The 12906-nt window shown below is 37.4% G+C and overlaps 1 protein-coding gene across 6 annotated transcripts in view; it reads left to right on the top strand.

Annotated features, from left to right (window-relative positions):
- Positions 1–12906, top strand: part of bcorl1 (BCL6 corepressor-like 1) — a 220225-nt gene that overhangs the window by 125892 nt on the left and 81427 nt on the right. For 3 of the 6 annotated variants that reach the window (XM_063060734.1, XM_063060733.1, XM_063060735.1), the window contains one exon: positions 9167–9254. The exons of 2 other annotated variants lie outside the window; for them this stretch is intronic. In XM_063060734.1, the coding sequence (XP_062916804.1) occupies positions 9167–9254 (88 nt within the window). Of the gene's footprint in view, positions 1–9166; positions 9336–12906 lie in introns of those variants that run through there. One more of the 6 variants, XM_063060738.1, reaches the window with a different exon arrangement.

Below are 12906 nucleotides of genomic sequence, written 5' to 3'. Positions count from 1 at the left end.
CATTTTACATTTGGACTGGGGCTCCTGTAACTTTACTATATTACTTATTGTACCTAATTTATCACTTTAATGGTGTAGTACAATTCATTGTTTATAAGAAAGATATGAAAGCAATTGACTTTTATCAAAAACATAATTGCTTAATATGATCAGGTGTTTGTGTGCTAGAAGCACACTTCTAGATTTTTGTTTCTGGCCATCTGTGCATACGGTGTGATTGTGCATTTATCACTCATTTTCAAATGTTATTTTTCTTTCTGGCATAGAAGAACGCTATCCAGGCAAGCAGGTGGAGTAATCCCTCTCGCTCTCCTGTGTTTCCCTGTAGCCAATGCTTCTTACGTGCACAATGACACATACCTGATTTTCTCACGAGTTACAGCAGCTGTAATGCACAGTATTCAGATGCATTTGGGATATGGAAAGAAACAACCAAATTTGGAGGAAACCTATGTTGTCACTCTAGGACAGCACTCAGTCTTATTTTTGTGAGGCAGGTGCATTTGGAGCAGAGCAGCTCTCCATCCCTTATGAGTCAATTCCACAATACTGTATTATGGAAGACTGATGTTTAATTTAGCATTAAATGAGAGTGCGTGGCCTTACCAGGGCATCTGCTGGGGAGTTAATGGTGGCCATTCCCCTCAAACCTCTACCACCTCTATATGTTCTTTCTTTTCCTCTCTTGCTCCAATTATTTCCTTTCTCACCACTGTGACTAATTCTTGCTCTTGGGACTATATCATATCCACCGCTGCTATGATGGTTGTCCCTTTGCTCCTTCCTATCCTGATCTCTCTTAACCCCTTGACCATCCCAAACCATTGTCTGGTTCAATAGGTATTGGGCCTCACAAGCAGTGGAGTATATTACCGCCAGTTAGCTTGTTGGGGGGTGGGGGGGGGGGGTAAAAGTGGCAGCTTAACATTACCTTCAAGATACTTTTAGCCCAAAGTCATCTTTTTATAAATACAAAATAATGTTTCATGCTAAAAGTTTAAAGTAAGTCATGGAGTGCTATAAAAACTCAAGGTATCAGGAAGTTTGTGGAGAGAAAAACAAAAGTGGAGTTAATTTTTATCTGATCAGACCTGTCTGTCCCCATATGTTGATTGACATGTTGAGTACTTGTAGCAGTTTCAGAGCCTGTGTCTGTTCTTAATTCAGTTTTCACCCAGCTGCTTTATTATGTGAAGTTAGTAGCTTCTATTCCTTATTTCCAAGATCCCTACATTGTCGTTCATAAAAAAATTACATCTAGTCTTGCATATCTGGTGATAATCATTGAAAAACTATGGATATTTCTCACTTTATGGATATATGATTTATAAGTTTTCACTCTTGATTTTTTTTAACAGTTTTGATTTTTTAGGGTACATGCCCTTGATACTATTTTCAGCTACAATATACAGCATAGGGATATGCTGTACCTTAAACCCTACATTTTGGCCAGCCTTTTCAAATATTGCCATTCTTAATGAAACCTAATCCTTTCTGAAATCAGTTAAGCATAATCATCCTGTGATTTGATTAGAAGTTTGGTTTCATGACTAGGCAAATGAACAGTATGTTGGAACCATCCTATAATACAAAGTGTGTTCTATCTTATAATATTTTGAACAGCTTAATACAGAAGGAATTGAAGATGTAACCTTGTTAGCAACTTTATAAAGATAGTTTTGTTTGTACAGTCCAGACGTGTAGAACAAATTAAACAAATGCACTTCTTGGGTTGGAAGTTCATTTTAGAATAAAATGCTTAAAATCTGTTAAGAATGGTTGTAATAAGAACCAGTTTGTTTGGCTGGTACATTTAAGGTTGTTCAATCATATTCATCTTACTATGAAGGTATATGTAGGCTATATACTATTGCTTTAACCGAGTTCAGAATCATTCAGTAGAGTGATAGGAATAGCTTTGAACAGGCAGAAAATTGAAATGGACCTTTTTTATATAAATTTATAAAGTGTGAAGGGCATGTTTGATCTGGATGGCATACACCTACTTATTTATAAGGGGTTTAAATTAGCTTGAGGTAGAAAGCATGCTGTGATCATTTGCACAATCTAACTCTTAGCTATTTGATTGAATGTTGGTTATTTTTCCTCCTTCTCTACAGCTACTGGCAAAGGCTAATTCCATATTACTAGCAGATTGTATGGCATACCTCATACATTAATAGATTCAAAAATGTTTTGCGTTGAGTGCCTTCAAAGTAGTCTCAGCAGCAAAATGACTGTTTTGGAACATTGAAGGGGAGTGAGCAATAATTTTGAAGATGGTGGCAAGGCTGTCATGTAAGCACATTCTATACTAACAGGTGAGCCTCAGACATGAATGAAGAAACTCCAGTTTGTGAAAGGATAGCCTTATTTTCAGTTAGCTGATTTTTGATTGGCTCTTTTGACATTAATCAGTAGAGTGTGGTTGTACATTCAGAGAGTGAATTCTGGACAAGCCTGTAATTCTTCAAAATCCTTGCTCTTTATCTGGCTGCTCCTCCCTGTGAAGAGCAATGGAGATGAACTTAATTTTCCTTGAGCAGAGAATGTTTGGGTGGTATCTTGCAAATTTGGAAAAATTGTAATATGCTGTACACCAGTGGGGAAGATGATGTCACCATGTGCTACCTATGGTGATGGGAGTTTTGTCCCTTCTCTGTAACTGTGCAAAACTACCATCATCTCAGTGGTTGCTTCAATTGTTTAAGAACGATTGGAATGACTGCTGCAATAATGTTTATTATGAAGTGACCATCACCTGCTCTGCATCTGTCAACTATCCTCTCCCCCATAACTTTTTCTACTGTACCAGCCATGTCTCGATCTCTTTGATAATACTGAAGAATGTGAAGAACAATTACCAAATTATCACTCCTAGTCTGAATTCTGGAAAAGTGGACAAAAGCTACATCTCTATTATGATTCTGTCTGAACTTCAGATATAGTAATGAGATTAAGCTTTTCTTCTCATCTAACCTCACTACAGACAACAAATCTGAAAATATTTGATTGTTTCTTTAAACTTTACATACAGTGAGGGGTTCGGAGTCACTTTGGGTGCTAAATGCTGTGATTTCAGCATGAATTGGACACATGACGTTGACGAACAGAAATCTTGTACAGTTGTAACATGCTGATTTAACTTAACAAAATGCCACATCTTCCACTTGTCCAAGTTAAATCCCGTCCCCCACTTCCTCAGTTGGTCTGGATATGGTTGTAATTTTGGACAAGCTATTTCAGTATCCACTATATCACCAATCTTGGTGTCTTCCAAAAACTTACTAACCAATCTGTCGTCCAGGTTGTTAATATAGATAACGAACATGACAAACAGCAATAAGTCAGCATTGATCTCTGTGGCATACTACTAGTCACAAGCCTTTGGTCTGGTCTGAGAAACAATTTTCCACTACCATCCCCTGACTCTTTCCTCTAAGCAAATATTATCTCAGAATCAAAATCAGGTTTATGATCACCAGCATGTGTCATGAAATTTGTTAACTTAGCAGCAGCAGTTCAATGCAATACATAATAAAGAAGAAGAAAACAAAATAAAAAAGTAAGTCAATTTACAGTATACATATATTGAATAGATCAAATCATGCAAAAAACAGAAATATTTGTATGTTAAAAAAGTGAGGAAGTGTTCAAGGGTTCAATATCCATTTAGGAAATGGATGGCAGAGGCAAAGAAGCTGTTCCTGAATTGCTGAGTGTGTGCCTTCAAGCTTCTGTACCTTCTACCTGATGGTAACAGTGAAAAAGGGCATGCCCTGGGTGCTGCCTTTCTGAGACACTGCTCCTTGAAGATGCCCTGGGTACTTCGTAGGCTAGTACCCAAGATGGAGCCATCTAAATTTACAACTCTCTGCAGCTTTTTTCAGTCTTGTGCTCCTTCCACCCCCTCCCCATACCAGACAGTGATGCAGCCTGTCAGAATGCTCTCCACGGTACATCTATAGAAGTTTTTGAGTGTTTTTGTTGACATACCAAATCTCTTTAAACTCCTAATAAAGTATAGTTGCTGTCTTGCCATCTTTATAACTGCATCGATAGGTTGGGACCAGGTTAACTCCTCAGAGATCTTAACATCCAGGAACTTGAAACTGCTCACTCTCTCTACTTCTAATCCCTCTATGAGGATTGGTATGTGTTCCTTCGTCTTACCCTTCCTGAAGTCCACAATCAGCTCTTTCGTCTTCCTGATGTTGAGTGCAAGGTTGTTGCTGTGACACCATTCCACTAATTGGCATATCTCGTTCCTGTACGCCCTCTCGTCACCATCTGGGATTCTACCCACAATGGTTGTATCATCAGCAAACTTATAGGTGGTATTTGAGCTATGCCTAGCCACACAGTCATGTGTATACAGAGAGTAGAGCAGTGGGCTAAGCAAACATCCCTGAGGTGCACCAGTGTTGATCGTCAGCGAGGAGGAGATGTTATCACCAATCCTCACAGGTTGTGTTCATCCAGTTAGGAAGTTGAGGATCCAATTGCACAGGGAGGTACAGAGGCCCAGGTTCTGTAACTTCTCAATCAGGATTGTGGGAATGATGGTGTTAAATACTGAGCTATAGTCGATGAACAGCATCCTGACATAGGTTTATGTATTGTCCAGGTGGTCTAAAGCCGTGTGAAGAGCTGTTGAGATATCGTCTGCCGTTGACCTATTGTGGCGAAAGGCAAATTGCAATGGGTCCAGGTCCTTGCTCAGGAAGGAGTTCAGTCTAGTCATGACCAACCTCTCAAAGCATTTCATAACTGTAGATGTGAATGCTACTGAGCGATAGTCATTAAGGCAGCTCATGTTATTCTTCTTAGGCACTAATATAATCGTTGCCTTTTTGAACTTCCTCCTGTAGTAGCAGATTTTGAAAATATTCTTAAATACTCTCGCCAGATGGTTAGCACAAGTTTTTAGAGTCTTACCAGGTACACCATCGGGACCTTCCGCCTTGCGAGGGTTCGCCCTCTTTAAAGACAGCCTAACATCAGCTTCTGAGACAGAGATCACAGGGTCATCGGGTGCAGCAGGGATCTTCACAGCGGTAGTTATATTCTCCCTTTTCAAGTGGGCATAGAAGGAGTTGAGTTCATCTGGTAGTGAAGCATGGCTGCCATGCATGCTATTGGGTTTCACTTTGACGAAAGTAATGTCTTACAAACTGTGCCAGAGTGGTTGTACATCTGATGTCGCCTCCAACCTCGTTTGAAGTTGTCTCTTCGCCCTTGAAATAGCCCTCCACAAATCATATCTGGTTTTCTGGTACAGACCTGGGTCGCCAGACTTAAATGCCACAGACCCAGCCTTCAGGTGACGACATACCTCCTGGTTCATCCACAGCTCTTGGTTTAGGAATGTACAGTAGGTTTTTGCAGGCACACACTCATCCACACAGGTTTTAATGAAGTCAGTAACAACTGCAGCGTATTCATCCAGATTCAAAGATGAATCCCTGTATACAGTCCAGTGCAGCCCTTTATCCTAAGTGATTTAACCTTCTGGACCAGTCTCCCATGTGGGACTTGTCAAAAACTTTGCTAAAATTCATTTAGGCAATATCTGTTACCCTGGTCTCATTAATCCTCTTGCTTACCTCTTCAAAGAACTCAATCAAAGTCATGAGATATGATTTAACACACATAAGATAATGCTCCCTTATCTGATGTATGCTTCCTTTTTCCTGACCAGATCCTCAATATCCTTCATCATCTGGAACTCCCTAATTCTGCCAGCTTTGCCCTTTACTCTAATGCTATTAAAATTAGCTTATTCCCAATTTAGGGCATTAACTCGTGAATCAATCTTATCTTTTATGATAATTATTTTAAACATCCTAAATACGTTGTGATTTTCTGAATTAGCATGAAGATTGAGAAATCATATTTGATAAATCTGTCAAGTTTTCAGAAGGTATAACCACTGGAATTGGTAACATAAAACCAGTAAATTTAATGCATTTGGATTTTCAGAATGATTTTAATTTTTTGTAAGATCATACATAGTCCAGAAACAGGACATTTACCCCTTCAAAGCAATGCTGACTTTTTAGAGAAATTAAATCTAACCTGGAATATTAATAAAATATCTTTTATAAATGTAATATTAGAAGTACTGCAAAGATTAATCTGTGATTTCTGCTGTTTATAATAGGTGGGACTGAATATAATATATCTAAATTTTCTGACAAGTGCAAATCTTGCTGGGTATGTAAGTTATGAAATGATCTTAATGTCTGAAAGGGGATGTAAGCAAGATATGTAGGTGGGCAAGTGGGATAAAATGCAAGGAAATGTGATGTTAATTATTTTGGTAAAATAAATTAATTATTTTGCTAGGCAAAATGAAAAGTGTAGTTTAATTATTGGAGATTGGTGGAGGGGCCAGCATTACTTTATATAAATCACAATGCAGCTACAGTGGAGTCCAGCATAAATGCAGAAAAAAGGATCGTACATTCAGGGCTGAGAGGAGAATACATTTCTTCATTTAAAGAGTTGTGAATCTTTGACACCTGGAAAAAAATCCAGTAATTGATTAGTTTTATTTAAGACTGAGTGTAATAGATATTTGTGTATAAGATAAGTTGAGTTACAAAGAAAATGGTGTGTAACGGTGATATTAGATGTGTCATAATATTATTGAATGCTATAATGCTTCTTTGCTGTACTTAAAGTCTAAAGGAAGAATGAAGCTCAGTATGTTAGCATCTCTAGCAAATAGAGATATATAAGCCTGCAAATATAATTGCATTGTACTACATATTTAAAATTGGCTTTTTTCCCTCCAGAGCAGAACATGATTGTGACCATTTCTGAATTAAATCCTGTCACTCCAGAAAATAGATTGGCCATTACTGACTACAATTTCACTTCTTTGGAACATTGCTCAGAAATTAGATAAAGTTGTTCCAAGAAATACCTTTGTTGGTTATTCTCAGAAAAAAGAGTGTTAATATGTACTCAGCATAATTTGATGTGAGCTATGGCCTAATTCTGCTCTGTTTTATGTCTTATCTGCATCTGTTCCAGTCCGGTACTGTGAATTTGAGTCGGTTGCCATTCTTTGGCTTCCAGCCCCTTTCTACTATCATATTCTCACCAGTAATTTGCTGACTTCCATTATTAACCTGGTTCTCTTCTCCAGTCTCAACTTTCACTTGCTTTCACATCCTTTGGGCACCTCCATTTGCTTCCATCTACTTTATAACCATGCTCTATTTTCATTCATCTGCAGAAGAAAAAGTACAATGATCATTTGATAGTGGCCACAGCTTGGGTTCATATTCTACCTGAATTTTGCAATCCACCCATGTTACACTACTAACCTCTGACCTTCAGTACTGAAGACTTTCAAGGCTACTATTGTTTTATGCACAAACTCTTCTGCATGGTTGAAATAATAGCTGAGTAGCATTAAAAAATGTTCACCAGTTTCCTTTGATCAATTCGTTTCTAATGCTCATTTAAAATTTTTGAAGAAGACTCAACCCCTGTGCCATCAGAGACAATTTTCAAATCATTGTCTTGTGTGATTATCTGGGGAGGTGGATTGTTCACTTGTTTCATTAGGATGAGTAGCTTTTTCAATGGATTTTGAACTTTGCATTTAGACCTCCATCTAAAAAAATGGAAACCAGAATTAAATAATACGCTATTTAACATTGTATCAATTTTTTCATGTTTCTATCATCTAGATTATGTTTTTAATTAATTTCTATTGATATAAATGTACTGGATAATTAAGAAACAAAAGTTATGATTAATGTGAGTGTTTCTGGACTGAGCTGATTGGAAGTATTAGTGAAACTTAGCGATGGTTCACTTTTGTTCGTGCAAAATCTAGATGATTTAGGCAGCACATTTAACTAAGAAGGCTGTAGAATAATTTAGAAAGATATGTCTATAACTAAATGCAGTCAGGTATTTTCAAAGGAGTTTTTGCAGAACACCAAATTGCTTCCAGGTCCTCCTTATTTAGGGTGTACTTTTAAGAACAGAGACCCTTAGACAATGGTGTCCAATTGGTCATACTTTTTCTAAAGGTCACCTGCTTAAAACTCTCACATGTATATTGCCCGTGAACAGCAATTAATAAGAAGCTAGTTGATCCTGTCCATCTCCATGGAGTTCTCTGTCTGGATCCTTTTTGCAGGTAGGTCCCCATTTAAGATTTTAACCTGCTTCCTGATTCTACTCCTTTGCTGCTGTTTCCTTTGTGCTTCCCACCACTAGCCCCCTTGCCTGTTTGCATCTGCCATTACTCCTGTGGACCAGCAAATTTGGTTATGTGATGTGACATATTTTAGAAGAAAAAAAGAATGAAGTGAATGAATAATGATATAGATAAGTCATGTAAAGTGAGAGTAAACAGAGAGACCAGACAGGTGAAATAACTTGCTTCCTAAGAGGGTGACTGTTGGTGAAAAAGACCACAAAGAAGGTCGACAGCATTTTGAGCTTACACATGAAAGTTAAAAGTGGAAGAGCAAATTATAAATTTGTATAAAATGTTGGTTTAGTTAGTGTTGGTTTCCTGTTTAGAGCTCTGGGAACTGTGTTTGTAAAGACTTTACAGAAAAAGTCAACATGCACCTTAAAGGAAGTTTTTAAAGAGATTTTGGTTGTTACAATGAGGATCATTAGTTTAAAGCTGTCTTCAAAGAACAAATATCTACAGATAGGGTATTGGTTTCTTGTAGTGTTCTTGAGCATTGGTAACTAATGGACATATGATTAATGGTTTTTAGCGATTGAAGACCACCAGTCAGAGCAATAATTGAGAAGATAAGATCTGTTTTTGTGATTGAGTGAGATCAATGGAAATTGGCTGATTTGTTCTTTCTACCTGTCCAGCCCTGTCTTAAATCATTTATTTGTACATGTGCTTACTTTTGTATGGACCATAAACTGTCAGACAATTCAATTTTATTTTGTTAGGAAGTGTCAAAACTATGGGGTTCAATAATGTTGACTTAAGAATGAATACTTACAGGCACCCTGAATCATTTTGGTAGTAACAACAGAGGTTGTGTCCATACTAAATCCTTGGCACAGAACCATAATAAGCATCAGAAATTGTGCTTTTGCTCTTGGATTACCTATAAGCAAAGTCAGAAGGGATCTACTAGTAATAATTAATCATTCTTTTTAATAGGAGATCTTCACTCACAGATGCAGAATCCAGGAAAAATGCTCCACAGCTTGTAGGGACGGAAGATACTTGTATTAACAACCACACTGAAGTAAGCGAGATTATCAGCTCATCCAAACACAGTGGAAGGCTTTTATTCTGTTTGGCCTTGATTTGATTCTAAATCTGAGAGGTACTTTTATCATAGTATGAGCAAGTTGCCTATGGGACTGAAATTTATTCTTTAATCTGGATTTAACATACTACAAATTGTCTTTCTTTATTAAATACTTATATTACTTCAGTAAAACTCCAGTAATCATTCTGAAATCCTGTTGGTTCACCATGAGGCTTTCTCATTATTATCGGTGTTAGAACAAGTTGTTTTTTGGTTCATAGCTGCCAGACGTGAGGCTCATTTCCAAATGTTATTCATTTTTCACCATATCTTTTTTTTACTGAAAATCTTATAGCGCTTCATTTTGCATGCTCTCTTTCAACCCAATGTGTTCTGCTTCCTGTTGCATTTAAGCTTACCAAGGCCCAGTCTTCAATATTTCTCCTGAATTCACCAAGGCCCTGTTCCCGCATGCCTCTTAAACTCACCAGGCCCCTTTCCTGTATTTTAAATTTGGTGGTTTTGTTTTCCTAACTCCCTTTCAACTTACTAGAAGATTTATTAAAATGCAGTATAACATGTACCAAAACAGTGTGATGGTGTCACCATCAGGGAGGAGGTGCGAAAGGCAAAAGAGTCGTGCTCAGTGTTTTAGGAACAACATCTTGCCCTCCGTATCAGATTACTTAAGTGGTCCATGAACACAGCCTCACCATTCCTCTTTTGCTCTATTTATTTATTTATAACTCACTTTTCTTGCACTGTACTGGTGCCACAAAACAACAAATTTAATGACATCAATGATAATAAACCCGATTCTGGAAAAAAAAAGTGTTGGGTATCAATAGAAATAAAATCTAGTTGTCTGAAAAAACTTGTCTGGCACCATCCAGGTCCTGAGGGTACTGGATTACTGAAATTTTATTGTAAAGAAATTTCTGTCTTTATGTTCGAGGCTATTTTCTTTTTTGCTAGAACTTTTGTAAGACTTGCCTTTTAAAATAATTACTGAAACTTAATTTGGATAAAAACAACTCACTTTCTCCCTTGCTTTTGATTTGCCAACCACCAAAATTGATAGGGTCTCGGATTCTAGAACAATGTGACAACATGTAACTTTAGAAAGATCTGGGCTCTACCACTAAGTTCCCCGTGAAATTTGATGGCGGAATGCACTGACAGATTTGAAGGCCAGTCCAGAACAGCACATTGATGCTGATACTGTATGTAAATATGGTGACTTCTCTCCAAAAATTTCTTCCACCTCTTCTGGCTAACATCTAACTTTGTTCCTTCACTGTCTTTCTTCTCTTCCTTTCTATGTCCTTCCATGTATCTTCCTCTTCTTTCCACCTTTCATTCAGCTCCACCACTCCAAGCCACTTCCACCTTCTCCTCTTTTTCCACTGCTTTCTCTGTTATTGGGTTTCTTCCATCCCCTGCCTTTATTTATAATTGCTCTTGACTTTAGCTTCCTAACTTGTTATTGACTTGGGTAACAGTATAAAATTAATACAAAATCAATAGCTTGCATATTATTTGAAAAACAGACCAAAAGGAAGGGAGCTATGAGTAGTATTGCAGAACTATGGACGACAGTCTGGCTTAGTGTATAAAGAGTGTATCTTTGAGATTAATGGATGAGACTTAAGGGATGGGATTGGTTCGTAAGAGACATATAGGCCAGATAACATGTTGGAAAGTTATGTGATGGTTGCTAGAATAAGGATACAAATGTGGAAATTCCTGAAATTTGAAGAAAACTAGCAATCACCAGAGAATCCACTAATGGTGGAGCAAATATAATAGAGACTGTGAAGACTGTTTATAGAATTGGATTAAAATGCAAGAATTCAGATGTAATACTTTCTACAATTATATCCAGTAGCAAAAAAGATGTGAAGTATAGATTAAATGGATCAATGTGTAGTATGAAAGATGGTATAGAGCTAAGTGTTTCAGATGTCTAACCCATCAGGAGAAATTATATGGCTGAAGGAAGCACCATAGGCAGATGGGTTTAAATGCATTAGTTTCAGTATATCAAAAAGGATCCTGAATGGCTGAATTGGAGACAATTGAAATTCGTTGGTAGGGAAGAAGGGGATGCTGGGGGCTATTGGACAGAGAGTTTCTAGTGAAAGGATAAAACAGTCTGAATAATGAGAAAATATTCTGTGGTGTAATAGAGATGTACTTTGTGCATATTTGAGAAAGCTTAATGGCAGAATAGGAGAAAATGGAGAAGTGCAACAGTGGGTAAAACTGCAGTACTTTTATGCTAATCTGAGTAATTTTAGAAATAAAACTAAAAAGCTTCATTACTGTTTTGTGTTCATCAGTTGCACTATGCCTTATCCATTTTTTTGTATCATCAGACAGGACTATTGGAATGTTCCCCTATCCTTCTTCCCATTAATCACTGCTCACAAATTTGAGCTTAATAATTTCGTTGGTCAGCTATATTCTTACTCAAATGAACTTACTGAACAGTTACCTCTGACCCATTGCATTTGTTCTCATTGACTTTATTTCCCTAGACCTGGATATGCCTTTAACTTACAATTGCCTCATGTTTAAATACCTCCATGGTGTCATGCCTTCCTAATCTCATGTAGCCTGACAACCTGACAGCTGGCTGCACTTGTCCAATTCTGGCCTCTTGTGCATTGCTATTATTGCATCATTCCATTGTTGGCTGATGTGCTTTCATACATTTAGGTCTGAATTCTGAAATTTACTTTTTTCTCTATCACACATTTTGTTATTATCTTGCGATTCAGTGTTAAATTTTCATTTATCTAATTTGCATGAATTGCTCTGGGACAACTAACTCCATTAAAGTTGCATCTAAATTTCAAGCTTTTTTTTAGAAAACGGATCTTGTATATGAATTGTAGGTCTATTGTTGTTTTGAAAAATACCTAATGTAGTTGTTCTTCTTTTGTAATATGTTTCTATATAAATGATACTTTCATTTTTGGATTCCAGCAGTTTAATGCAGAATATGATTTCAGAGAGTTTCTCACTTTTGCAAACACACACACATACATTAATGTGCCATTTTAAAAGTATGTGGCCTATGTAATAGAGATCAATGACTTACTATATTCTGCCTCAAAGGTGTATTGTAGCAAATCTTTTTCCTGAGTTTCTTTTAGTAGCCTAGTGGGTATTAGCATGAATTGTGCAGCAAAAAATTACACACACTGGGAGGTCTTGTTCTCTCAGTTAAAGTGTGCAGCCCGATATAGTTATTAACCCAGTGGCTTGAAGTATTTTGTAACTATGCCACTAGATTAGCAATGAAAAGGCTGAGAGTTCAAATTACATCCTGCAAATTGTAAAGCTGAATTCAGTAAATATGTTGTGAACCGTCAGTGAAAAAATATAAGCATAGCATCTGCTAGAAACCAAAGTGGTTAATCCGTATTTCTGCAGGAAAATGAAGCTGGCATCTCTGCTTGGAGTACCCAGTTCCACATTGTTCTCTCATCTTGAACTGCTGTTGGAAGGACAGTAAAAAGGGCTGCTACATCTTCCTGGCAACAGGGTTGAAATTTAATTTGTTGCGTTGAGTAGACAAATGGGGTAGCCACCACTATGTGGCAGGTTATTCCTTTGTATTGGGCTCTAGTGGTGACAT

This window comes from Mobula hypostoma, chromosome 10 (assembly GCF_963921235.1).
Source record: "Mobula hypostoma chromosome 10, sMobHyp1.1, whole genome shotgun sequence".
Classification (NCBI taxonomy): Eukaryota; Metazoa; Chordata; class Chondrichthyes; order Myliobatiformes; family Myliobatidae; genus Mobula; species Mobula hypostoma.
The sequence above is the reverse complement of the archived record's forward strand: the minus strand, read 5'-3'. Positions and strand labels throughout refer to the sequence as shown.